The sequence below is a fragment of the Plodia interpunctella genome, chromosome 12 (assembly GCF_027563975.2).
Source record: "Plodia interpunctella isolate USDA-ARS_2022_Savannah chromosome 12, ilPloInte3.2, whole genome shotgun sequence".
NCBI lineage: Eukaryota > Metazoa > Arthropoda > Insecta > Lepidoptera > Pyralidae > Plodia > Plodia interpunctella.
The window spans coordinates 7,726,691-7,754,567 of NC_071305.1; the positions used below are offsets into that span (position 1 = coordinate 7,726,691).

General features: G+C 34.8%; 1 protein-coding gene across 2 annotated transcripts in view; it reads right to left on the reverse strand.

The window, feature by feature from the left end:
- The window catches only part of ASPP (Ankyrin-repeat, SH3-domain, and Proline-rich-region containing Protein), a 275,934-nt gene that overhangs the window by 191,884 nt on the left and 56,173 nt on the right, over positions 1 to 27,877 (reverse strand). For both annotated transcript variants that reach the window (XM_053752603.1, XM_053752606.2), the window contains exons 2-3: positions 17,143 to 17,192; positions 3,798 to 3,951 (exon numbers count right to left, since the gene is read on the reverse strand). In XM_053752603.1, the coding sequence (XP_053608578.1) occupies positions 3,798 to 3,951; positions 17,143 to 17,151 (163 nt within the window). In that variant the 5' untranslated portion in view covers positions 17,152 to 17,192. The remainder of the gene's footprint in view (positions 1 to 3,797; positions 3,952 to 17,142; positions 17,193 to 27,877) is intronic.

Here is a 27,877-nt window from a genome sequence, read left to right on the forward strand (position 1 = left end):
TATTGAGAGAATGTTTCAAAAACAAAGTTCTTTTAAATTAAAACAAAGTAGATTCATTTTTGTCTTTCAATATTATTTCTCTTTTTGAATCCTATCTCTATGTAATTCCGTAAGAAATAATTTTTAAAATACGTATGTTTAAAATATGTGTGTTAGTTTTGCATGTTGAATGGCGGCAGTGACCTTTATTATAATGACAATCAAAAATAATTTAATGATATCATAATTTATTACTATGCAAACAAAAAGACATTTTTATGACATACAAACAAATTCTTACACACAATAAAAATTAGAAAGACAGAATAATGACGATCACTCAATAATTTTTATCGGTAGCTCTTATTAATTTTATTGCACACATTAAAGTTATAAACCGATTTTAATTGGCATTGTCAATACCACTCCACAACAGTACAATCACCAACAAAACTAATAAAATAAACAATTATTGTGAAACTAGTTTTGGGACGAAATTTATTTACATTTTTACTATCACCGTCCTTTTCAGAAATCTACTTATACCAAAGATGAGATTAAATACAGATTAAATATTACAGTTTCAGAGTTTTATTTGTGAAATAACGTTTCATAGTAATCTAATCTAAATGATACTACTGACCTATAAATGACAACATTTATTTCATGAGACTTTTTATTAACGACACTTAATAACGACGATAATGACACTTTTTATTTTTTGTGTTTTTATTTCTTTACTTCAATGTCAAACCTTTTTTTTTACTAAGGAAATTTCCCTCAATGTTAATAAAATTTGGAAGGACTTACGTATATTCATGAAAGTATTTAGAGTGGATAGGGTGAATATCATAATACATCTGATTAGAACATTGTACAATATAGCAATGTGATAATTAACTACTTGCATAAATGTTGATTTATTTTCTAAAAGGCCACACATAAAATCAGTAATCTTGTTTCTTTTACTTTTTAAATATAAGCTTATCTTTAATTGCATATGAATTAGTTAAATAAAATTTATTTTTAATTAAACTAGAGACATGAAAATGTTTGCAACACGCTGCGCAATTCACCACATGCAACGTCAATATGGACACTAATGGACAGTCTTCAGTTTGTTTTGAAATATTATTGTAAAACTTTTGTACCCGATCTTACCAAGTAGCGATTTACGGCCGATGCGTGCGAGAGTGAAAATGACATTTCGGCGAGGTTCCCACGAGCGGTGAGCAATTACAGATGCCTCACTTTTTGCCAACAGCCACCGATCGAAGGATTAAGGCCTGAGTAACATATACGTTATCTGTACAACTTTTTAGTTTTGAATTATGGTTAATCACTTCAATAATGACGGCTGAAAAGCGGAAGCTATATTATTATTTTTACTCATTGACCTTTAAAATCTTGACGGACGGAGCTTGGAAATTTTTTGTTGCTATGTCAATTTTGTCTCTCGCCTTATTATTGGCAGATAGCCGTGTGAATAAAAAACATGTTTGTGCAATAAACCGTTGAGAAATTACCTCTTTAGAAGCAAATCCTAGGCTCACTATCTGGTTATGCTTATAATACCTAATACATTGTCATAGAAAACGAAGCGACGTGGAAAATGTTCAACTCTACACATGTGGAAATACTTAGATGAAAATTAATTTGCAATATTAGATTACAGACAAACAAACATCGAGACAGGTGAAACTAAATAAAATTTTAAAAATATATTTTTTGACTTTGTTGTTAGTTTTGTAGTAATGGAAATGTGACTCGCGCAATGGCTATAATACGATTAGAGTGATCATCACCATTTGCCTACATTCCGGACATCAGTCCTACAATCTGCCATTGTCCATGGTTTACACCGGCGTGCCTAATGCTGGAATGGATGGTACTGTTATATTGCTTAATGCCAGCCCTGATTTATTTACATCACAGGGCTGAACCTATTTTACAAGCATAATATTTGACTTGTATGCATATTAGGTGCCTTTAGACGACAAGACAAAAGCCTAATACCAGTGTTAGCGAAAAAACACTTGAAAAGTAAAAAAAAAAATTTAGTACCCATTATCTATTAGTTACAATATTATGAATAAATGTAGAATACATTAAAGTTATATTGTTATCACTTCATAACGTTAGAAACTTAAATTAAGTTTGAAACTGCACTGAAAAAGCTCCACAACAAAGTCTGGCGTTACATTTTCTAAATAAACGTCCCACGGACCAAAAATAAGGAGAGTGCAGAATCATGACGCATTTGTATTCTATATGTTAGGTCTATATGTTCTGTTTATATCAGAGGAAGTTCGAAAGTTGTGCCTATAAATGATATATATTAGAGGTAATAGACTCGGTTGGTTTGGACACGTGATGAGGAGAGAAGAGAATCATTTACTGAGGAAAGCTTTAAGTAGGAAGGTACATGGAGGATATAGAGGACGAGGAAGGCCTAGGAAGAGATGGATGGATTGTGTCAGGGAGGATGTGAGGGTGCGGGGGGTGGATCCGAATATGGCAAAAGATAGAGAATTGTGGAGGGAACAGACATTTTGCGCCGACCCCAGATGATGGGACAAGGTAAGGCAAATGATAATGATGTTAGTTACAAAAAAAAATAACATTGAACATGTAATATGTTAATGAACTATTATTCTTACCCTGTGTAATAATGTCTTTAAATTTATTTAACGGAAAATTAAAATAACGAAATTTAAAAAAAAAACAGCTTTTAAAACATAATATGAAATAACAGCTTTAAAAACATAATAACATTTTGATCTTTACTTTCATTATTACAACATAATTTACAAGAACAAACCATATTGAAGTTCAAGTGATCTATACTTACTTCAGTCGCAGGAGTAGGGAATTAAATGCCACTTATACATTCAGAAATATTTAATCTATAGTGTACACTCGTATAAAGACGAGACTGTAGATTCTACACGACTCTAGGTGAATATTTTGTACATTAATTATTTGTGTTCCTCGGGCAGGGTTAAGCCCATCAAGTACTGTTACTGAATTAAAGTGACATCCAGTGTAACGGAGACCCGTTTTTGTGGCGGCGACTGTTTATTGGGTCGAGTAATGATAGACTTCGCGAAGACGAGCAATCAAGGACAGACGAGACATTACGTGATTAAACAGTTTTTGTTTAATTTATGTCTAAAATACAAGTGGACAGCTGGTTTATGTTAGTATGCCGGCGATATATCATCTGGGGAAATGGAAAATACTTCAAACGTCTTTTAAAGTAAGACATCTCTCGAAGCTCTCCGAGATACAGCCATACGGATTGACAATAGCTGATGACCATCCTTTCGTCTATTAGCGCTACACTTTTTTCTGATAACCTTAATGAAAATGATCATTTTCCCTCCGAATCAGGTTGGAAACCTGTTTTAAAAAACAGGTTTCCAACCTGATTCATTTTGCTGATTTTTTCAGATTGATTCTGCTAGATCTCATCTCCGTAGCTGGCATCCACGCTGAGTAGCAGGCAAGGCTCCTCTCATACCTCACTGTAACACTCGAATTAAGATGTACTTGTGCGTTATAGTGAGTTAAGAGACACGTGGTCTGCCAATGATCAGCAATGCATGGCCAAAAACGAATTACTATATGCAGCCAGAGTTGCTCTTACCTCTGTGGCTGAGATGCACCCTGAGCAGCAACCAAGGCTCGTCTCCTAACTCACTGTAACACTCGAGCACGAGACACGAGAACACGAGGCTCTTGGTTCGTGGTCTACCATAGACCAGGCAGTACATGGCCAGTAACTAACTGCTAGATGCAGCCAGAGTTTCTCTTACCTCCGTGGCTGGGATGCACACTGAGGAGCAGGCAAGGCTCGTCTCCTGGCTCGCGGCAGCACTCGAGCACGTCTTGGCTCGTGGTCTGCGGGGTGACCGGCACGTGCGTGGGTGCCCAGCCCGTGCCGCTCTCGCACCACACTCGCACTATCATCTGAGAAAAAAATAAATATGTATATAAGCATAAGCTTAGTCTTAAGTCCGATGAACATAAACCAGAAACGGGCACGACACACCCAGAACCACTGACAAATATCTGTGAGCACAAGTACCGATATTTGTCCGCACTGGGAATCGAGGACCTCCATGGCGGAGTGGAAAAGAGAAATTATGCCTCCTAGCCTTTTGTACGTATTTTTATACGTATCTTTGAAACCTTCTCGAAATTACGTTGTCTGTAACATTATAAGAAAGGTATTATAAAAGAATCTTTTCATCTATTTTAGTGGAAAATCAATACAAAACAAAAATACACATGTACTTCCCAAGCCATGTTTCGATGTTTATATTCATTGGCCCATTTTAATTCCAACATTTTTCTTAAATAATTATTTTATAATTCACGCACGATATAGTCATAAAAGTTATATACATACAATTTTATAAACGAGAACGTTTATATGTTTTTCTGTCTATCTGTGACACAGACAGCTAAATCTTTAGGCTGATTTGACTGAAATTTGGAACAGGCGGCGGAGCGGGACGGCCAGTAACAGCTGGTAAATAATTTAATTAAATATACAGTGATTTGTCTACTAACATAAATCTATATTTTTAATGACACAAAATATCTAAATGAACCGAGCTAAGAGCTCACTACATTATGCAACTTTAAAGTTCTTCATGGCAGTGAATTAAGTTTTAAAAAAAATCTAACCCCCGCCGACAGGAGTTATAAGTTTAACGTGTCTGTATGTCTGTCCGTGGCATTGTAGCAGCCAAACGGCGGAACCGATGATGATCTAGTTTTTGAAGTGAAAACTTCTTTAGCGGCGTTGTGCACTTTTTGTGATGGGTAAAAAATGTTAAACTCACGTCAGGACATGTGACTTGTTCGAAAATGCGTAAGACGTAAGAAATACACAACGTTAATATTCAAATTTTCAATTATGTCGGCACTCCCGGAGTGCCACCCATTTTTTTTATTTGGAAGATATATTTATCGATAGTGTAAAAACACTATCGACGATTTCCAAACGGCTGAACATACTTATATTTTTCCAAACATAGCTAAAAAGCTATGTACATTCCTTTATTGTCGTTAGAGAGATCTTGTTGTTCGGCATAACAAAATATTAATTAACAAAGGGCTTATTCATATTTGGTAAGTATACATACATTTCAGAAGTTATCATAATTACGATCACTTTATCCATGTCAAAAAAAACACGTTTGACCGTTCGTCTTACACAAATCCAAAACCACAACATTGCAGATTCTCGCAATAGAATTTTCATTTAGTTCCCTGTTTCTCCACTCAGGTGGTGGGGAGCTAGTGTGTTAGTTCGTAACTCGTTAGCCTGCAGGTACCCTCTTTCTTGCAAATTGCTTGTCCCCCACAGTTCGCTCGCTATTCGCTTTATGTTTAAACTTTGGTGCGATTTTTCATATTGTTATACAAGTTGCGTTGTTACTTTGTAGACATCGACATTTTATGTGATATTTCTGTTATTGTTATACGATACTAGTGCCCGCCTCGGTATTTACAAAGCCGTGTAAATCTACCTATCCATGTGTGTCAACTAAACAGTCGCCCAGTGGTCGCCCCGGATGAACTAAATTATCAATCATTGTGTGTTTCTTCACGATGTTTTCCTTCACCGGAAGCAAGTGGTAGTCTATGAAAACTAGTATATACACATAAGCCAAATCGGTTTAAAAAGTCATGTGACAAAAGTAGGATTCGAAACTGGCACTTTTCTCACACTGGCACTTTTTTTTTCTAGTGTATTAAGTCCTACACTGGTGTCGGATTTTATTCAAATCGCCTAAAGGCATGGCATGAAAATTAACGACTACATTATACCGCGTCTAGTTGCAAATAATCGCATGCACCACACTAAGTATACCCGTCAACAAGTGTGCAAGTGTCCTCATGATATTTTTCTTCACCGGAAATAAGCAGTTGTCTATGAAAACCTTGTAGCTAAAGTCTCTATTGTCTGTGCTACCGTTCTGCCATAAGTTAAAACTTACAAGTAACATTTCTAATAAATCTGTCGACAGTAGGAAAAGTAATATAAAATGACAGGTACCTAATTATACCTACGTTACTCTTGTTCCTGTTAACTTCAATAAACTCATTATATCTACTGATGATATAATACCATGATAAATTAAATTACAGCTTCACATTCTAAACTCATTAAGCTAAGATTATAAGGTATGTGCAAACAACTTTCATTCATTATATACATAGTTTTATCGGTATTATCATGGAAATAGAGGTCAATGGATGTTAACTTAACGTGTAGATGTGTGTACAATGAACTGATATATTCATCGGGATTCCCTTGAAATATGCAATTTGCATAGAAAATGGCTGCACTAATTAAAAAAATCTCACAGTTCACGCCTGGAATGCAAATGAGTCTCTTCCTACACAAGTTTCCTCTAACGACCTTGCGATTACGATTTTATCTTGTGATGTGAAATTCTTTCAGTTACAGTATTAATTTTTGTATTTAATTTCAATTATTATCACGATGGAGCTATTATCTGCGGGCTTACAATAAAATCTGACTGGGAGTACTTACGCGAGTTAAAACTAATGGAGTGTTGTAAGGCGTTAATTTGATAATTGATATTTCCATCTCTCTTATCGTCTCTCTCTCTCGTATCTTCTACTTTTTCTCTTTCACTTCGAATCTTCAGCATCCGTAGTTATCAGACCATTGGCATGTATCGACTATAACGGTATCATGCTACTCGTAGCAACATACTTGCTGGAATATATCCGCTGCAATACATTATCCATACTTGTCCAATCATACTTATTTATTTACTTATCATACTTATCATTATTTATTTATTCATGGTGGTCTTGAGATATGTTTTAAAAGAAGTGATATTGTACAGTTTCTGATGACAAGACGAACAATTTAGAAGATTACAGAAAAGTGCTGACTGACTAATTAATAAATGTGAATGTGCGTACTCCTTTTACGCTAGTATGGAGTAGTGATTATTGCTGTGGATGTAGTTGGTGAGCTGGAGAGTGACTTAGCTACTTTTTGTAACAAACGAAACTGCGGAAAATCGCTAGTGTACATACAAATGTGCAATAGAGAGTGAAAAATCCAATACTTAACAAAATAAGGAAGGTAGATCTGTATGTATCGTATTATATGGACATAACATAGTGTTTGCAGGAAATGAGAGATGGCGTGATAATATTAATGAAATTCTTATGGCTCCACAAGGTTTTCAGCTACTAAATCTATATTATATTTATTCCTTCACTATCCTAATTGCATTGCAGCTAATGCCATTTTTAGACTTCCGAGCCATATAACAGTAGGGCGCCTATTAGAACTATTGCAGGGATTTTGCAGGCGCCGTATGTGGTGTATGATTTTCCGCTGTTTGCACTTGCGTCCGTGATCACTAATGTAGGTACATATCATTATTACCCTGTATGGGTATCTACGGACAGAGTCTCCATTAGCTTTTTGTGGTAGTTCATGTCTTTGAAATGGTAATATTATATAGTTTGTGATACTCGTTTTTATAAGTTATAAATTTTTTGTGATTCAAATTTTAGGTAACATCATATTATGCGACAATTTGTTACAGCTAGGACAAAATCGATTGAATTAGACAAATATGGACAAAATAATTTAAGACAGATTAGAAAGCAATGAAAAAAAACTTATTTAGTATGAAGTTGAAAGAAAGTTTGGCTATGATTTTACACCCGGCCGCCTGCCTAACGTCAACCCTCTTTGGAAATGCTATTGTTGTCTATCAGCCATGTGACCTTTAGTCGCCTCATACGACATCCACGGAAGGATATGGTGTGGTGGTATTCAAGGGCGGGACCATACACCGTCACAAATTAGTGACAGTATCATTATAGAGACACTAAATAAATAATACCTAAATTAATATAAATTTTCTTATGTATACTATCTATCTACACTGTTATTATAAAGCGATAAGCGTTTGTGAGTTTGTATATTTGAGACGGGTAATCTCCGAAACTAACGAACCGATTTCAAAAATTTACATTATTCAAGATTGCTATAGGCTATATTTTATCTCAAAATTCCCACGGGAGCGAAGCCCCGGGTCACGTGTATATTTTGAGAAAGAGACATCGCTTAACATATACTTAGACTAGACTTAGAAGACTAATTAAACAGACGATTCGGCAACATGTACGTTGTGTATTGAATATTTGTTGCATAAACTGTGTCAATCATGATTCCGATCAATCACGCCTGACACGGACATGTCACGCTGTCCGTTACCAATTATCTCCAAAACTAGTAGGTAATTAGCACATTCACTGGCGAATCGAGTTCAAATATTATTAACATGCGGCCGACCCGGCTTCGCCCGTGAAAAACCATGATAAATTATACACGACAATTGAATCACTCTAGCGATTAATAAACTCGCATCAAATTCCGTTGCATAGTTTAAAGATCTTAGCAAATAATCTATATAAATAAATATATACGGATAAATTACACAGATTGAGCTAGCCCCAAAGTAAGTTCGAGACTTGTGTTATGGGATACTAACTCAACGAAGTATCGTTCAATATAGTAATATTGTATAACAAATACATATATATATATATATATATATATATATATATATATATAACATAATTCAACTACTAGGACTGGGACTAGTGTATTCGACGCCAAAATTTTGACTATTATCTTAATCTTTAAGTTATTCATTATGTAAATTCAAGACTCGCTTTTCCACACAATAAAACAACAATGGACGTCGGAACTATAAATATTCAACTATTAAATTCCATAAAACGGTCCTGCGACGCCGCCGTCCGCCATTTTTGGCATAGATTAAAAGTTTGGTGCGGTCCAGTGATCAGATTTAACGTTATTAGTTTCGAGTTGAATCCCCCGACACTAGAACTAGGTTTGTTCCCTTTGGTACTAACAGTTTTCGGAAATATTTGTGTACTTAACCTCAAAATTCTGAATACTAAGAATAAACATTTCACAAATGACACAGTGGAAAAAGAGATAACATGTATTTCGATCAAAAGTATATTATGCATTTTGAATATTAAGATTTTTTCAAGAAACATAATTAAATTCCATATGTTAAACACATGCTATGAAAGAGAAAGCTAGCTTTTTATCCCTTTTTGACTTCCTGGATATTATGCCTCCTACGTTTTCATCCATATTCCTCAGACTTTACCTACCTAACGAAACTTTACAACTAACCAAGATGAAAATTGTTTTAAACTCAAAAGAGGATTAAAGCATCCAGGACCCAGCACGGGTCGCTAGTTCATAATAAAAAATAATTGCAACTTTGGACTGGCAACTATATAATTATGTCGGGCAGTGGCGCGAAATATGAATCGCCAAAATTTTGTCGCGTCAATGTTTTCATAATTCGCACGAATTCACAATTAAAACTACTAGCATATTAAATTTTAAAATCCACAGTTTAATATAGTACGGCTTCAGTTATTTCAGCCTCTGCTAATGAAAGTCTATTTTAGTTAAAACTGGTTTTTAACTCTGTTGGATAAGGATTTTTGTTCATACTAGTAGCAATGTTTGTTTGTAATATTTTTATTTCACAAAGAATACATAATAAAAGTACATACATAACGAAAAGTTAAATAAACAACGACTGAATATCCAATGCAGGAATATCTTCCAATAAACGAGCGATAGTTTGATAGGATATATTTACTCAATTAATAAATTCAATTTATAAAAATATATGTTATTACAACAAAACACGTAGAAAAAAAGCATTAAAAACAATTTCATCACCTCTGAGCCTCTATAAAAGTGCGAGTAAAGAACTTTATAATGCGCGACCTCACTGTATAATCAATTTCAATCACGTTATTTAATTGTAAACTATTATTGAAGCCTTGCGGCAGAATTGAAAAGGTATTAATGCTAAAAAAAGGGGTTTGAAAAAACTGCATCGTATGAATAAATGCAATTTACCTGAGTAAGTTCAATACCAATATTCTCTATGAAAAAAACAATTATAGTGAATAAATTATTGCCAAAGAACAGTTTATTTTAGATGTATTATTTATTTTTCAATCATCATCATATCGAGTGTGTTATTGCTAACACTGGTGTCGGATTTTATCCAAGTCGCCTAAAGGCATCTGACACTACTTTTACGACTACTTACCGACATCTAGTGGCAGGTAGTCGTATACACACTGGTGAACAGTCCACCAGTGTGCAGGTTTCCTTACGAAGTTTTCCTTCACTAGAAGCAAGTGGTGGTCTTGATAAACTGCTATACATGTAATTGCAGATTGGTATACAAACTCATATGGCACGAGTAGGATACGAACCTGAGATCTTTCGATTCACAGGCAGGCGTCTTAACCATTGCACCACCACCGCTTCAACTGTGTGTGTTCAATTACAAATAATGATTAACACCACGATAACAATAAGTCCTGTGAGCATTTCAATACCTATGAATCACTTGCTGTAAAAAATGTACAGCTTAATATCGAATTAAATCAAGTGCGATGTAATGAAAAATAGGTAATAAATTGAAGCATTCTATACTTATATTTACTCATGTAACTTCCGGTGACCTTTCATCGCGCGGTCTTTGTTTTTTAGTAAATAAATAATGTGCCAACTCCGTATAGGGTTTAAGGTACTTTACACTCGTAATTATGAGCGGATAATAGGTATTTATTATATTTAATATTCCCTGTGTAGAGGCCATTGTGAAAACGGAATGCTTTACCTAACGTAATCCTCATTTTATGATCCTTTTAATTTTCTCGTTTTAAATTGAAATGAAAACTTTTTGAAATGTTTTATATTTTTTTCTAAAAGTGATTTGTATATTTATGCCACTGGTATTCGTGACAGAGTTTTGTCTCATAGAAAAATGTTTGAAATATTGAGATAGAATACGTTTTAGAAAACACCGAAATTGGCATATTTTGTTTAGTTAAATGCGCAATAAATTTATAGAAGACGTAGAAAGTTAAGTTGTTGAAAAATATGTAATGAATACCACTTATAATGCTGTACTATTAATAAATTTTATATTATTATAAAAGAAAATAATCCTACTAATAATCCAAATGCGAAAGTTTGTAAGGATGCACGTCATGTATGTTTGTTACTCTTTCACGCAAAAACTACTACACCGATTGTTATAAAATTTGGTACACGGGTAGAATATAACATGCAATAATACTTAGGGTACTTTTTATCCCGAAATTCTCACTGTAGCGGATCACCGAGGAGCAGCTTGTTCTTATATATAGAATGAATGTAAAAAATGTTTATATTGTAATAGGTTTCGATTTATGGACATTGTCGTTCTTCAAAGAAGTAAATATTTAAACGCATACCCAGCTTTAGAAATTTCTCAGCAATGTTTGAATATTGTACTCGCCTTAGCAGATTCTAGGAAAAGCTTGTAAAACATATGGCTTGTCTCGAATATAAACAGCTAGATTTGGTCTACAAATCGTATAAATCCTTCCAGCTGCCTAATACGTAATACTGTGATATTATTCACACTGGGCGAATTTGTTGGGCGAGTAGAATACCATTCTATAATGTTTTGTTTTATGTGTATGGTGAATTGCAAAATGTTAATTTTCTTTATATATAAAAGGGGGTGAGACAGTTTAAACATACAAATATGCAATAGAAGTAAATTATATTCCGGTATACAATAAAATTAATGTTTAAAAATAATGTGGAGATATCCATGTTTAAATCATGTGCGAACAATTTTCTTATGCCAGAAGTCACGATTTTGATCAGTGTTCTGTGTAGCTCTCATTTTTCAGTCCTCATCCTTCTCTTTGATATTTTTTTCTTTGACATTTTATGAAAACAAAAGTCACTGCTCCTCGCGTTTTCGAGAGAACTAGCACAATGTGAACTTGTTCAGAATGCATGGTTGCAAGACGCATATTACTGTCATCTGTGCTGCATACAAAGTATCATCCCAGCATCCATCAGATATAATTATGTTACCGTATCTAAATTTAAAATTGTTATACGTTTTACCTTTTATGGGTAGTTTTGCTTGTACTAAATCATGTTTGTATTTCAAGTCCTAGGGGCTACGTCTATAAATTTATTAAAATTGATTTTACTGCCACCGCGGCCCAGTTTACGTAATAACTTTGATGTTACTTATTGTTTCCTGAGTGTATGATGAATATTGTACAATAAAATGCATATCAACCAACCTTGTATAGACCTCTATATCGCAACAGCGGAATATTTGCAAAAAATTGAAGCAAAGCAACACACATACCTAAATTTGTTGCTATTTTGTCCTTATTACCAATGCTTAATTCTCTAGCATTTGACAAATTCAAATCATTTATTCAAAAATTAAACATTCACATGCACTTTTTCGCCAATTTTTATAATAAATAGTTATTTCTCACAAGCTACAAACTACTGGCATTTCGGAACGACCACTGCTGAGAAGAAATGCCGAAAGAAACTCATTTGAACCGTGTTGGTCCCTATGCGGCCGACTGTACTTCGAAAGGCTTTAGATAGCGTCCAATATCGTAGAAAACCTCTACGATATTGGACGCTATCTAAAGTCGGCATTTTAAGATAATCATAACGATAATCATAACTTCTTTATACTTATATTAGGTATAAAGAAGTTAACATACAATGACACTTAACACTTATTTTTATGCGGTCATGTAAAACCCAAGAGCAAATCACAAGAAATCTCATCAATTCTTCTGCCTTTTCACATTCAGTGTTACAGAATTTGTTCTCGGACAAAGGCGTGTTGTTCCACTAAGTACACAAGCCTTATTCAATAACGGCCCCTTTATTAGAACTCCCAGCTGCGGCAGATGTATGCCTTATAATTCTGCCGTGGTATAACTAAAATGCCGTTATCTGACATCAGGGCGATTTTTAATTTTGGTTTGCAAGAAAATGAGAAAAAAAAGCTCTTTCGATCTGTATTTGCGATTTTTCGATAGCTTGATTAGTTTTGGAAATAACAATTGTAAAATTGCCGTTATGTACACATATTTTGCTTGTCAAATAGGCTAAAATGCCTTTAAGTAACTTTGCGAGTCTATACAGCCGCTAAGGTTGGATAACTCATACCTTTGTTAAAAAAAATATCATAAGGTTGCTTGTCAATATTGCCGTTAACTGCATTTTTTGCACTATAAAGGGGTAAAAATACTTTAACTGTGTTATTGTTATTTTATTTCTAATAGAGCAGTATTATATTGTTAAGTTAAAACGTCGTTAATTGAAAAAGCTAGACTTAAATGTGATTAACGTCGTATAACGGCTTTATAGCTTACTACTAATGTTTTGACTTTTCGTATGTTACAAGCCAATAGCGGCTTTTCGAAAATATTCAAACAATGTGTTGTCCGCCACTGTTAGACTGCAGTGTCGTTATCTCACAGTGATACACTAAAATGTCGTTAACATATCTCACGCGCGGTACCATCGGAGAGGTCGGAGGTCGAATTAGTGAGTCGCAAGCGCTTGCTCCGGGTCTGCTCCCGCCAATTTCGCAACGATGACGCTTTAGGTGAGTAGTTTTTTAGCTAGGTGTTTATATATTCATAAAATACCTGCCATGCATGTAATATGTATTCAAATAGGTATATTCATATCGTTCTATTATGATGTTACGGAGAGGCTATGATGGAAAAGACTAAAAAATACTCTCGAGGTCTACATGTGACATAGGACAACTAGTAATAAATATTATTTTTGTGTTTAATAATACACATACATATATACACATATTTATTTACATATATACACAGTATTTATTTTATTGTTACAGAATTTCGGCTGTTTCCATGAGAAGTAAATGTATTTTAGAGATGGCAAAGAAAAAAAATTATATCTTGTAATGAGCTTTTATCACTTCAAAATTTACCCCGTATTCTCAGTCCTTAACTCATTCCTCCACTCCATTTTGCAATAACATACCTCAAACTAACATCCAATCAAATCGCCTTTAATTTGCTAACCACGCCCATTTAAGGTACAATAACGAACTGTCAGCTCGAGGAATAACAAAGATATTTGATCTGACGACCAGAAATAGAAACTTTCTGAAGTTATTTTGAAGATTTCAAATTTATTCAACAGCAGCGACGCCCTCTCGGGCTGGATAAGTTTGCTTCCTTCAGTTCACATGGAATCTTAAAATTATATAGAAAATTAAAAATGGCATTTGTAGCTATTCGGTTTCGGGAATTAAGCAGTTTTGAAGATTGCACAATAAACTTATCCTGTCTAATGACAATAACATTAGTTTGCTATAATACTCTGGGAGCTTGTGACCTTGTGTGATTAGTGTTAGCGACTGCCGTAAAGCGTTTCCCTTGTAGTCAAACACGATTAAAATATTGTATTCTTGATAGATGTTCGATCGATAGTCACCGCGGAATATCTTTTTGACGTAAACTTGTTAATAGAAGATGTGACTGATGACGCTAAAAAAGGGTCTAGTATATAAGTATATTTTAGCATCGCATAATGTTTGGCATGTTGATCTTGAGGAACTTATGTACACTACATCGCATAATATAGACTGTCAACATTTTGGGACTGATGGCGGTCAAATGGTACTTTTGACAATCAAACGCATATTTTGATGTCAGTATGTAATATTCTTCTTAAGTTTCAATATGGCCATCCGTTATAATTAATATTTTTTTAAAATAAAAAAGTAAAGTTAGCTTTCGTCAGTCCAGAGTGATGTTCGATCAAGGGCCGGACTATGAGGAAGATTCACGGGGCGTTGCGCGGCGCGTCGAGCGTGTCCGAACAACGCATTAGTCCGACCAATCAACGCTTTAGACCCGCCCAATGAGTGAGGTTATGTCAAATTCAAGTCGAGTAAGAATTAGTAAGCCAAATTATCAAATGATCTTACGAAGAACTTTAATATTAACCAACAACATAGAGTCTCACCGATACCTGCAGCTGTAAAAAGACTACACCCGAGCTACAAGGCCTCCGCAAGCGTAAAAATAATGTTGATGGCAATTATTGTTCCGAAGTACCTACCTGAGATTTCCCAGCTACACCCAAGTGTGATTCGCAGAGCGTTTCGACCGCTACGGTCGCACTGTCATAACAATCTTTCAAATTTTAACAAAGACAAGAATGAGTTTTACTATATGACTTTACATTATTTACTCTGTACTGTAGTTATGAATGATTGATTTCATTAATTAATAATAATGATTTATTTTGCAAAATACAATTTAAAATATCCGCCACATGCTTCGTCAAATATTTTATTAATCTAACAGGAAAAATATAATAAAAAATATGGTTGTTGTATGGTTTTAGTAATTGGTACTTAGCATGTTTCTGTTTAGCCGCATTGTCCGCTGCTGACCCCGCCTCACGAACGAAATCTCTGATATGAGAAGCGGCAAACGTACTTACACACGTTGCGTCCCAAAGCAAACATCGTCCCTTTTGCCAGAGTACCAAAATCAAGCCATTGGGACGCTTGCCATCCATGCGACTTAGTCCAGGTGGTTCCAGAACACAAGGAATATTTGCACTTACCATAACGAATTATATCATTAAGCGCATGATGTCTGGGAAATCTACCAGCACTGATGAATGATTGATTTTGGAAATGATTCCTTCCTCAAAAAAAAATTACGGATTGTAATGACCGCACAGCCGCAGCGGTCGAAACGCTCTGCGAACCACCCCCAAACGAATTAAATATAGAATATTAGACACCCCTTTACAACAGCGGAATTTGAAATGATAAAACAATTTTCAAACCTGTATTTTGATAACTTTAAATTCAATTTGATCAATACTATCTTCCAATATTTTTTATACTGTTGCACTTAAATGCCGTTAATTTAGAAGGTAATTAGTTTAACTGCGTTTAAGCGTAACAATGAACCGAATTTAATCTTCAAATTAAAATATATTCATAGTTTAGCAGACTTGAAAGCAGTTAAATGCCGTTAATCACACAAAAGCCTAACATGAATTAGTATCATAAGTATAGTTTTATGTAACTAAAACAACGTTATGGGATATAACGACATTTAAGTTACCATGAAGTCATGATTTTTTTAGCATTTTAATAAATATATTTTTTAAATGAAATAGTAACGCTAAAAAGCCGTTACTCTTTACGAAGCGGCATTTTAGTCGATGACTCATAAGATTTTGGTATCATAGATAATATACTAAAACGCAAAAAACGTTTTATTATTATTAAAAAAATGTGTTTCTAAAATAATAGGTTAGTCATTAGATAGTATTTTACTTGATCTATGTTTTGGTACCTTCAAGTTTTAAATAAGTGTTGTCATTTATGAATGACATCGATTTAAATTTTTACCGCGCTTTTCGACGTTTTACTCGAAACAAGCCTTTGGCAAATAACGGCGTTTTAGTTATACCAGGGCAGCATTGTAGGCAGTAATTCGCTGGCCTCCGGGAAACACACGTCTTTGTCTAATGTAATAACTAAGTAGGTGTTGTACGATTTAATTATTTCGTTATAGCTTCCTCCTGGAGGAAAATATGTCTTCGTGTATTTTCATCTTACCATTATTATTCAATTACTGGAGACTATGTATGTGACTGGTGGCCTGATAAAGAAGTTTGTGTGTGAGACAAAAAGAAGAAGAAGAAAGAGAGAATTTTATTATTTTTTTTTTTATTAAAGTTAAAAATCACAGTGAATTGATTTCGATGAAATTTGGTGCACAGGTACAATGTAACCTGAGCTAATCCCCGGGGCGCTAATTAAGATCAAGCATATTATGAGTGATATGATGAAATTTTGTACAATATTATTTAAGTGAAGATATTGACATTGGCAAAAAAGAGAAGGCAGACGTCGTGTCGTATAGGGAGGTGAAATCGATGGCTGAGGATAGAATGAGATGGAAAATGCTCCACCGACAAGAACAAAATTCTTAAATTAATTGATGATGATTGACATAAACATTATTTTTCTCACTGTTGCGGCTCTACCGTCTACCTCAACGTCACTGAGTAGGTTTACAGGTAGAAAAGTCACATTTACTTATGTGTAATAAAATTAAATCCATTAATCTAAATGCGACAATCTTCTAAACAATACACAATTACTACCCACTTACCGGTATCATTTCTGGCACACATGTGTGGACGCACCTTAACGCCGCGCCTCCTGCGACAAAGGAATTACCACATTAACATAAAACTATCGTGAACAATGAATAGTAGGTCACCGTTATATCCAATGGGGGAGAGGGGAGACTCCTACGATACTGCTTCTACTCCCGCGCAGACATTAAAATGGAGTGGGCTTGCGATTTCAATGATTATAGTTGAAGTACTCAATAAATATAAAAGAGTAATACACTGCCTGATATAGAAGCGTCTGTCTGTCTATTATTAAAAGGGCAATACGAAAACCTCCTTACCATTTTTAGGAGTGTTAATATTAACTTGAAACTTCGCATAAAGGATCTCCTTTATACGGAGTTTCAAGTTGATATTAACACATTGGATAGATATCCAAAGTACCTACCGTACCTTACACTTCATATGGATATCCTGTATACAGGATATCCATATGAAGTGTAAGACTAAGAACTATCCTATAGATATAGTCTGTATAAAGAAATAAAGTCTTCTAAACCAAACAAAATAGAATGCGTACGTTCTTATACAGGCTTACCTTTAATACATTGGTAATATGTTGTCTCCATGCTCAGTCCATGATTCTGAACAGCTTTTAGTATGAGAGTAACTCCGAAATCGCGATAAAAAAAGTCACCTGTTCTCAAAATTGAATACCTAACTTGTGGAAAATGTATGGATCAGCAGTTTTTTTTGTTGTTTAGTACCATGAACTGAGCATGTAGACAAAAAAATGCCAATTTATAAAAAATCACTCTGTATATTATAAAAAAAAGTCTTCTGCAGCATCTGTCTCAAAAACGACAGTCAGTGTGACTCCTGGGGAAGGTTTAGGTATGTAATTTATCATATTTGTGCCCGAGCGAAGCCAAGTAAAAATATAATTGAATGTGAAAAGAAATGCACAGATGGATGGAAACTATGCTGACCACTGATAGGGAAATCGGTAAATCCCGTTTACCAAATTGCAGAGTCGGGTAATAGCTACCACTTTGAAGTAATACCAGAGGCTCTCGCTACTAAATGTTTATAGCTCTTCGCTGAATCTCTTAGGCATGATTCATACGAGAAATTAAAAAAAAATTGTTTTGGTAGGTATATCATTTTTAAGTATAAAAACTAAAAAGCAATAGATCAACATAAGGCATTTTTACTTTTTATTAATTAGTAAGCCAAATAATATATATACAAATCACACAGATTGAGTTAGCCCCAAAGTAAGTTCGAGACTTGTGTTATAGGCTACTAACTTAACAATACTATATTTTATAACACAGATTAACATCTAAGACCCAGGCCAATCTAAAAAAGTTAATTTTCCATCTCGACCTGACCGGGCATCGAACCCGGGACCACCAGTATAACAGTTCGGCGTGATGACCATTAGGCCATTGAGGTAGTCAACTGCAAGAAGAAAAATTAAGCGATGCTTTGAGACTTGAAACAATCTAATATATGTATATACATATACATAACACGTCTATTTTCCATGGAGCTAGGGATCTCCATTAATAACTTCTAAGACTAAGTTTATAAGTTACATAAATAAAAGATTCACACACAGTAACAAAAAAAAATCATTTTTAATCAGCCCTGTAAAAAGTAACGAAATCAATTGCTAGCGATAACCGCTTAAGAAAATTGTGGATAGTAAAGCATGCAATGCGCTGCAATAAAGCAATAACAGGGTAGATGAGACAGCAGATAGGTAGCCGACGGGTAGGTAACAAACGGTGATTGACAGATGCCCGTTATAGCCACGTTTGCTACTGGTGGTCGGGGTAAAATAGAATAGGACTATTACTGATCCATTTCCCGCAAAAAATAAATGATTACTTTACATACGAAATCAGTTTTTTGATACCGCTGAGCAAGTATACAGGCTTGCGGCCTATCCGATGGGAAGTGGTCACATCAGCCTATTGACGCCTGCAATGCCATCCAGATCCAGGGTTTGCTACAAATAGTTTTAGTAGTAAATATTATAGTTTTATATAATACAACGTGATCACAGTAACTTCACATCGAAACTTGTTGATGTGATGTTAACAAGCCTAGACCGCGCAGACAGTGCGTTTTCGATTGGAAGCATAAATACAACCTCCGACATGACACCGTCGGAGCCATGCGGTTCCCCAGGCGCAACACCTAGCCTGGCGGGATGATCTTTCCTTTGTGGCGGTCGAGCATAATCACCTAGCTCCCGCTACAGAATAAAAGGAATTTAGTGGCCACCGTTTTCTATTTAGTCTACTACATTATGCAATGGAAAACCATAAAACTTTCTACTAAAATTATTTATGTAGTGTGGCATAATCTGTACAAAAATATATTAAATTGCTAAGAAATTAATAAAAAATGTTAGGTGACGCTAGTGCACGAGAAGTAATCGTCGATTTTCAAAAAAAATAAGTTTGAAAAGTCCGCAGTAGTAAAAGTCAATGTAGTTGTGTGATCCGGTGTGTGTTGGTTTGTCGAAGTCGTCTGAACAGGTCACACAATATGGCCATCAAAAATTTAACTATGACATTGTGCTTGGACCGACAGCATAGCAAGATATCTCTTTACTTTGTGTTTGTTAACAAACCTAAAAAGCGTGGGAATTTATATTATATGTTTCAAGTATTTGTGTTATGTCTCTAAAATATATTTGCAACTTTAAAGTCTACTAGACAACTGATTTTATTTCATAAATAACATCAAATGAAAATTGAAACTTAACTTAAAGTTATTACTTTATTTTTTAAACCATCATGCTCTCAGCCTGTGGCAACCAAGCAAATAAAAGACAAGTGGCAACGCTAAGATGAAATAAAGTTTAGCACTAAAACTTAAATTTCATGTTGATCTTAATATTATCTTTGAATCCATATAATTTATTAAAACATTTAAACGTACTCCACTTAGCACACCATTATCATTCTTGCAAATCCAAGCAGGTAATAAACTTGTTAAACCAATACTGTTGTAGACACGACGACTTCTACGCTATCTCCTGGACTGAACGTTTGAGTTTGCAAATATTCAAATGCCTCTTTCAATTGAAGCTCTGTAAGAAGTAAGCCTAGGGTTTAACTCCGAAAGAATAATACAAGCAAAGCGTATGAATATATTTTTTGGATTAGACTTCTAGCAAGAATGAACTACGGAAATGTAATCAACGATCAGCACCTCTTCTTATTCTTCTTCAACCGTTGCCCACCCACTACTGAGTGTAGTGTAAAAGTAACTGTTATTTTTAGATATTTTTTGTTGATGCCGATATTATTACGTTTACAAAATATTCATGATAGATATTTAGCTACAAATGTAGCTTGTCCAATTTATTTATTTTAGATGTAAACATCCAACATCTGACACAGAGTCAAACAAAAGTAAAAGCGAGTTCCAAGCTTGCTATCAGTTTCAGAGTATGGCGAATTCAAACTAATATTTCTGATCCTGTGCCTCATAGTTGCTATGATCGCTCTTCGCTGTCAGCAACGACAAAGCCGCAGATTTTGTCGAGTTCACTGCTAAATATTCATAAGCGCAAACACTCTTAACCGTGGGCGGGTTATTATGACTTCAGTGTCGCGTCGTGTCCCATCAAGACCAGCGTAACATTCTCACGTACGTAGTTTTACCAAAATGGAAAACAATGATTGCATAGGTTTTTGAGAAATTTTCTTTTAGTTCTTGTGTACTATTGTGTTCGTTTCTTGTATGGTGTGATTCAGTATTATCTATTTAAGTATAGCCATCAGCTTAGTCTTCATTTTTTTCATTTATTCCTCTCAGCCGTGGTCACAACATCTACCTACACATGAAATAGTAGCTGTTATAATGAATGTCCTCTTTTCTACTTGAAAAAAAAAAACTTCACGGTGGTTATTTAGTAAAAGCCAAGTCAAAACGAATTTCTACACGCCTCGAAAATTGCCACAGTTCAGGTGAAAATAGAGCATACATGACAACAGAGAACAAAAGATCTTTTAGGAGTAATTTAAAAGGCAAATGCTACTCTTGTCGTGACTTGGCAATGTGTAGGGTTACCGGCTCACTTCGCAAACCATTCGAGATTATTATGCATTCTATATTATATAACATTATGGGTCGTTGTGCCCTGATAAAAAGTAAATAATTAGATTACGAGTATATGCCAATTTCTCTGCTTAACTCGTTTCCTCCATCTAACTTTTGGGATCTGGTTAGGCCAGCTCTCTTGTTTATCCAACAGTCCTTGTAAATCTTAGTTCTCGTAAGTTCTACGCCTAGGTTTTATTAATTCTAGGCAAAGTCTTCTAGGAGGTCAAAAATTATAAGGACATATTTTGTTCATAAAATTGCTTTTACGACACCTTATTAATTGTCTTGCGTGTAATTTTTGGAGGAAAATATCCTTTCAGATTTTTTTTTATCTCATTCAGGCAACCCTAAACTTATCGCATTCTCTTCAAAGCTACTTGACAAGTATAAAAGACGGCGAATACGCATTGAAACGTAAACGAAAGAGAGACTCCCGTACAGCGAAAGTGTTTGTTTGTACACAATGACATCTACATTTTTCCAACGAGCCATTTGTCTTTTTCAAAAGATATGACAGATCGCTTCATTGAGAGCTTCTCGAGTATCTATACTGCACTTAAATAGATAAATTTAATGGTCAGTTAAACGCGTCTTGAGTGCGATGAACATTTAAACAACAATATGAAAAGTTCTTTTGCTTTTCCGATTCAATTCAAAATGTATATTTCAGACAGAGTGCATGAGACTTTAGTAACAATAATAATTTACTAGCTTTTGCCCGCGGCTTCGTCCGCCGAAATTTCGTGCGTCGGCTAATAAATTTTATTGTCAATATATACGATTCAATAAGCAACGTATCGCGATGAAACGTATAGCAGATTTTAAGTAGATTATCCCCTAAACAGCTGTTAAAACCGCATCAAATTCCAGTAGTCTGCGTGTTGCGCGCGAACAAACATACAGACAATAATTTTAAAGCAGTGTTGGTGTAATGATTAAGACGGCCGCCTGTGACTTATGTATAGTAGTTTTCATAGACCACCACTTGCTTCCGGTGGAAAACATCATGAGGAAACGGAGAAGGCATCGGCAAACCACTCCAAAGTTGTTGTGTGTTTTTCATTCCACGTAATAACCACGACCCTCAACCATGAGGAATACTACTATGAAAAGAATTGAAAAAAAATTTTTTTGGATCTATTAGTCCCCTATAATTATTTTTACTTACTAATTATATTATATGTATAGATACACTTACAGTTTATATATATAGTGCATGATGCCGAACGTTTATGGCCAAAACTCATGGTTAAAACTAAAATTAAAAGCATGAAAATACTCATTTCACTTAATTCCACATACCGTCAAATTCCGTACACAAATCGAAGCGAAACAAGGTGAAAATCGGATGACATCGGACGCAATTTGAGGTCTGTGGAGCGGTGATGTGACGCGGAAGGGACAAATTGGTGGCGAGCGGGGGCAGTTCGAGGAGTTAGGGTGTGGCTACACTGTATAAGAGTGATTATTTCTAAATTACATTGATATCGTAAATTCGATATACGGTTACTGCTAAATAAGTTTAGTAAATCTTTAGATGAATTGAGTAAAAATGAAGTATATATATGTTATTATCTCTCTTTTTCTCTCAATATGTTCTCGTACAGTCAACAGCACACCAACCTACCCAAATTCATGGCAAACTCGCCGCTATTACCGCACCACAGAGGTTCATGCAGGGTAACTTGATGTGCTGTTGATTGTACGTGTTCTGCCGGTTGTATTCCGGCTGTCACACCTCGAAGCCCGAGATGCAAAATAAGCATGCGGCCTGTCTCACGTCAACCTTCTTGGGGAATTTCGAGCGGGAACAACATACCTGAAAGTATTAGTTGTGCTATGATATATCATAGCACAACTAATACTTTACATGGAACAAAGTGAGTCTAGATCTAGACCGTAAACATTTAAAATTGTTATTGAAACTTATTCCATTATCGAGTCTGTGATAGTTTTTTCCTTATCAACATACATCAATTGTAGATAACCCAATCCCAACTGATAAAATGCGAAAGTAAGTTTGTTTGTTACCTCTTCACGTATTATCTACTGGACCGATTGTTATGTAATTTGGTACATGGGTAGAAAATAACCTGGAATAACACATAGGGTACTTTTTATCCCGAAATTCCCATGGGAGCGAAGTCTCGGGGCGCAGCTAGTTTTCTAATATAGCTTTGTCACATGTCACTTCGACTCCAATTTATCAAATGATCAATCCTATTCATTCTTATTGTGGTGGACTAAAAGAAATAAAATTCTATAGCTAATGGTGTGGAACGGTTAAATAGGGGTTGGCGGCCATATACAGGAGTGACGGTTTCCAGCAGCGGTTTTAAATTGATTATCTGTGGTATCGACCTCTGCCGCCTTGTAATTAATTTTGGTGAGGTCTATTAGACCTGACCTTATGTCACCTTGACCTTGCAAAGGATTATAATTCGGCACTGTAAGTAAGTAACCATTATGTCTGTCTGTCATTATGTTGAAACTTAAAATTTTATATTATTTGACGATGACGATCACAATGGGTCAATTTTTTGTTATTAATTTTTATATTTTTACTTTAGTTTTAATTTTGTTGTATAAAATGAATGATTTATTTAATAAATTCAACATCTAAGTATTCAATTTAAAATTTCTAATTGCAATTTAATTTTGACACTTTCTGATTGCCTTTCTTCACTTGACTGTTCTCACAGAGCACATTCCACATGAAGAGTTTTTTGAGAACTTACCAAACTCAAATTTTATGTTACAAGTATTTATTTCTAGCGAAGTCCACTGCCGCAGGCGAAGTACAACAACAGAACGCGAAGAAGAGCAACAGTCTTCACCACAATTTTCTTCAAAAACGTCAATTAAAAAACGTTGAGTCTTTTTCGTTGTCAAAACCACAGACATACGAGTATCCTATCCTATTATTATAAATGCGAAATTTTATGAGGATGTATGTGTGTATGTGTGTATGTATGTTTATTACTTTCACGCAAAATCTAGATGGATTGTTATGAAATTTGGCACACGGGTAGAATATAACCTGGAATATCATAGGTTACGATTTAACTCGAAATTCCGACAGGAAGGAAGCCCCGGAGCGCATCTAGTTTACCATAAAACTAAAAGCAAACTATCAACGATAAATCGCTCGTTCACAACTACTGCATCGGACAAGCCTGTAAAATATTTGGTAGCATTACCATACAATGGCAGGGAGGGCCTCGGAAGTGGCCCAGATTCTAGATACATCGCTACAATTTAGATGCGGCCCTGTCTCCCCTCGATTGATGGACTAATAAAGGAATTGTGAATTGTAAAGGCGTCGTAGAAATAAATGTAATGAAACGGAATACAATGGGAAAGAGATATTTTATATCGCGCCATTGAATTTGTTGCTCTGTTGTTTGTGGTTTGTTTGTGCGAACTACTCAAACATATTGGTCAAAAAATTTTGAGTTTTGGGATTTTGAAGCAACAAATTCAACTTGTGTGTAAAAACACATTTGCAAATTGTAATTTAATGAAATACCGTAGAATATTACGACTTCAAAATATTCAACCAAATCACACTCGGCTGGAAGAAATCGCTTTTAAGTACCATAGCTTGTACCTTTTTATTTTCTGTACTTTTTATTATAGATGCATTAAATTTTATTCGGTTTTAGATTCCACGTGTTTTTTTTTTAATTCAAATAGATACAGCAACCTTTTTCAACGATTTTTTTTTATAAACCTTATTTTATATTTTCGAAAAATGTAAATTAATATACATTGTACCTGTATTACATTTAAACAACTTGTTCCAAAATATAATTTTATGTCAAATAGTCAACTTTGTGGTCATCAAGTTACTATCTTTACAAAGTATCAAATATCTTAACCTTATTATCCGTCACTCAATTAGGACCTCCCAGTGGTCCGAGTTAGATCCGCAGTCCTAAAGTGGGATTAGAAGTGGGATTAACGTCACTTGGCTGCTGTTTACCGCCCACTGTGCCAGTGAGCTGACGAATCGGTTTTTTTTTTACCGAACCTTATAATACTGAAAGGAAAGGAAAGTGTTTATAAGCTTCTTTCTGTACAATGTTTATGCGTTTATGTTAAACACTAAAATTATAGATTTGATCCTGTCGTGGAAATTTAAGTTTTTCCCCTAAAATTATAAACTACCAAACTGAATAATAAATCGAAGAATGGGTAATGTTATTTTATAACTTACGCAGTCTTGTGGTAACTACGGGTAAGTATGATAAGTAGTAAAGGTGAAGTTTAAAATAGTTTGCATTCCAAACCTATAAGAGATAAGTAACGCAGTACAAAACATTCGTGAGCTGAGTTATATCAGTGACTTTATTTTTAATTTAAACATTTGGGTGCGTTTCATATTCTCTACTTTACCTAGGTACGTAATACTATTCCATAATACTGCTTCTAACTACTAAGAATCTAACTTTATGGAATGTAAATATGAGGTATTGAGTCTAGAAAGATTCCAATAAATGCTGATTTTCAGTTATCACCTTGGAAGTAGATCAAAGTCAAATCATTTATTCAGAAATTAGACTTTTACAGGCACTTTATGTAAAATTTTAGGCTACAAACTACTGGCTTAGTTCTTTGTTTATATGTCAAGATAATAGGTTTTGGAAACAGACAACTTTAAGCATTTATAAGTATGCTTGTAATGATGGTAAGCTCACGATCTCTCACGAATGTTACAGTTGAAAACTGCACTTTGCAGTTGTCGTAAAAAAACAGTGAAAGTATAGAAATAACGCTCCAAAAAGTTTGCAAAAGTTGCAATTATTACGTAACCAAGCCAATAGATGCAACTGTTATCAAAATTATCTTCGAGAGAACGAATGAAATAAATGAGGACCTTTCTGTGACCGGGATGTAGATCCAATGATCCGAAAATGTCCCGGATACGTACATGCGCAAAACAAAAATGTCAAAATTTGGAATAAAAACTAACGGCGAACTAACTGGCGGCGAATCTACTTGTGGTAGCCCTCATTGCAGATAGCTAACATAGCGTGTACCTAAATAAATAACGTTATGTTTTTCTGCTTTCGAAGCTCAGTTGATTCATATACGTCGTCTAACTAATCTCTACGTATGGTGGAACATCAGAATACTGGCTGAATGTACAGTTACGTGCTAAGACGGGGCACATTATCTAGCCAGCCACAAGCAATAGTCTCAAAAACACCAAGAAAAAGTTATCCATAAAAAATGATTTTCAAAAGTAACACCGCTATATATCATTAAAAATCAATAAAATTTTCTTCTTTGATGAAATGCGAATATTTTAAACTTTATCTTTTATCTTTAAACAATATTCTTGATCAGTTCGTTCCAACCTCTATTTCTAGACAATCCATGTTCTGTAAGCGCACCAACCGACAAAGGCAGTGCCCAATCAAGTTGTCAATCCGTGTCAGTCAGTATCCTCCAATACTAGGATACTGTTTTTTTGTGCAACTGCCCTTTACAGCAATTACTAATTACATACATATACGTCTTGCATATGTTAGGTATGGCTTATACAACGACTGCAAAGTTTGGTGTTTCCATTATAACATTCAGGCTATTTTGGGATAGTCAATAAAATCATATACGTTTTCTCAACATCAAAACAATATTTTATACGTAACTTGTATGACGGTAACGTTGTACGTCGCTATGTCAGAGTCTAAATGTTTGTTTGACATGATTTTGTAGCACCCAATAAAGTATAGTAGTGTAGAATAACTTAATATTCCTTATTGACTATATTCTAATAGATTTATGTTTATCTATAGAAAAAGTGCTGGTTCACCCAACTAATAGACCGATTGGCCAAATCCAATAAGTGAAATATAATTGGATATATCGAAGATTTATGTGTACTAATGATTTCAATAACGCACAATAGCGCGTTTCGCACAAGTTGGAGCGAATAATAAAGATTGATTATGTTATTAAACCGTTAGCTTTTCATACAATACCTTTTGTTATCCAATTAGGATAGTTGAGTAGGTATTCGGCTTTTTATTATGTTTTTCTTTTAAACTCTTGACTTGAAAAGAGTATGATTTATAGGTTATAGATTATTTTAACAAATACTTATGTCTTCTATGCACAGCAGCGCCATCTACTTTATAAAGCGCCATTGACTGTCAGACTTTTCCGGGAATCGCGTAGGTACTTTTATGATAAAAAGTACCTTATATGTTAATCGAATGTATCAGCCGAATGTACCTCAGAATGTACCTCAATTTCATAAAATTAGAATTAAAAAAAAAATAATTTTAATCAAAACTAAATTGAAAACATCTTAAACATTGGGTCACAACAAGTCAGTGGTCGCGGTCGTGTCGGCACCGGCAGAGACTGTCATAAGCATTGATAAAAGGAATATGGTCATAAGTGACTATTAGCATAGAGTACCCTGATGAACCCGAAACTATAGCCAGTTCTCGCTGTCATCTTCACGTGTTCTGGAATACTTTAAAAGATGTGAAGCCTCAAACCCCAAGGTTCGCGTAAAAAATCAACCATTAGGTAAAATTTTTGAAGATTTAGCTATTAATTTAAAACCGACGACGAAAAAAATCACTCTTTGGGAAAAAATATAACCGGCTTAACAGCCATCATAAG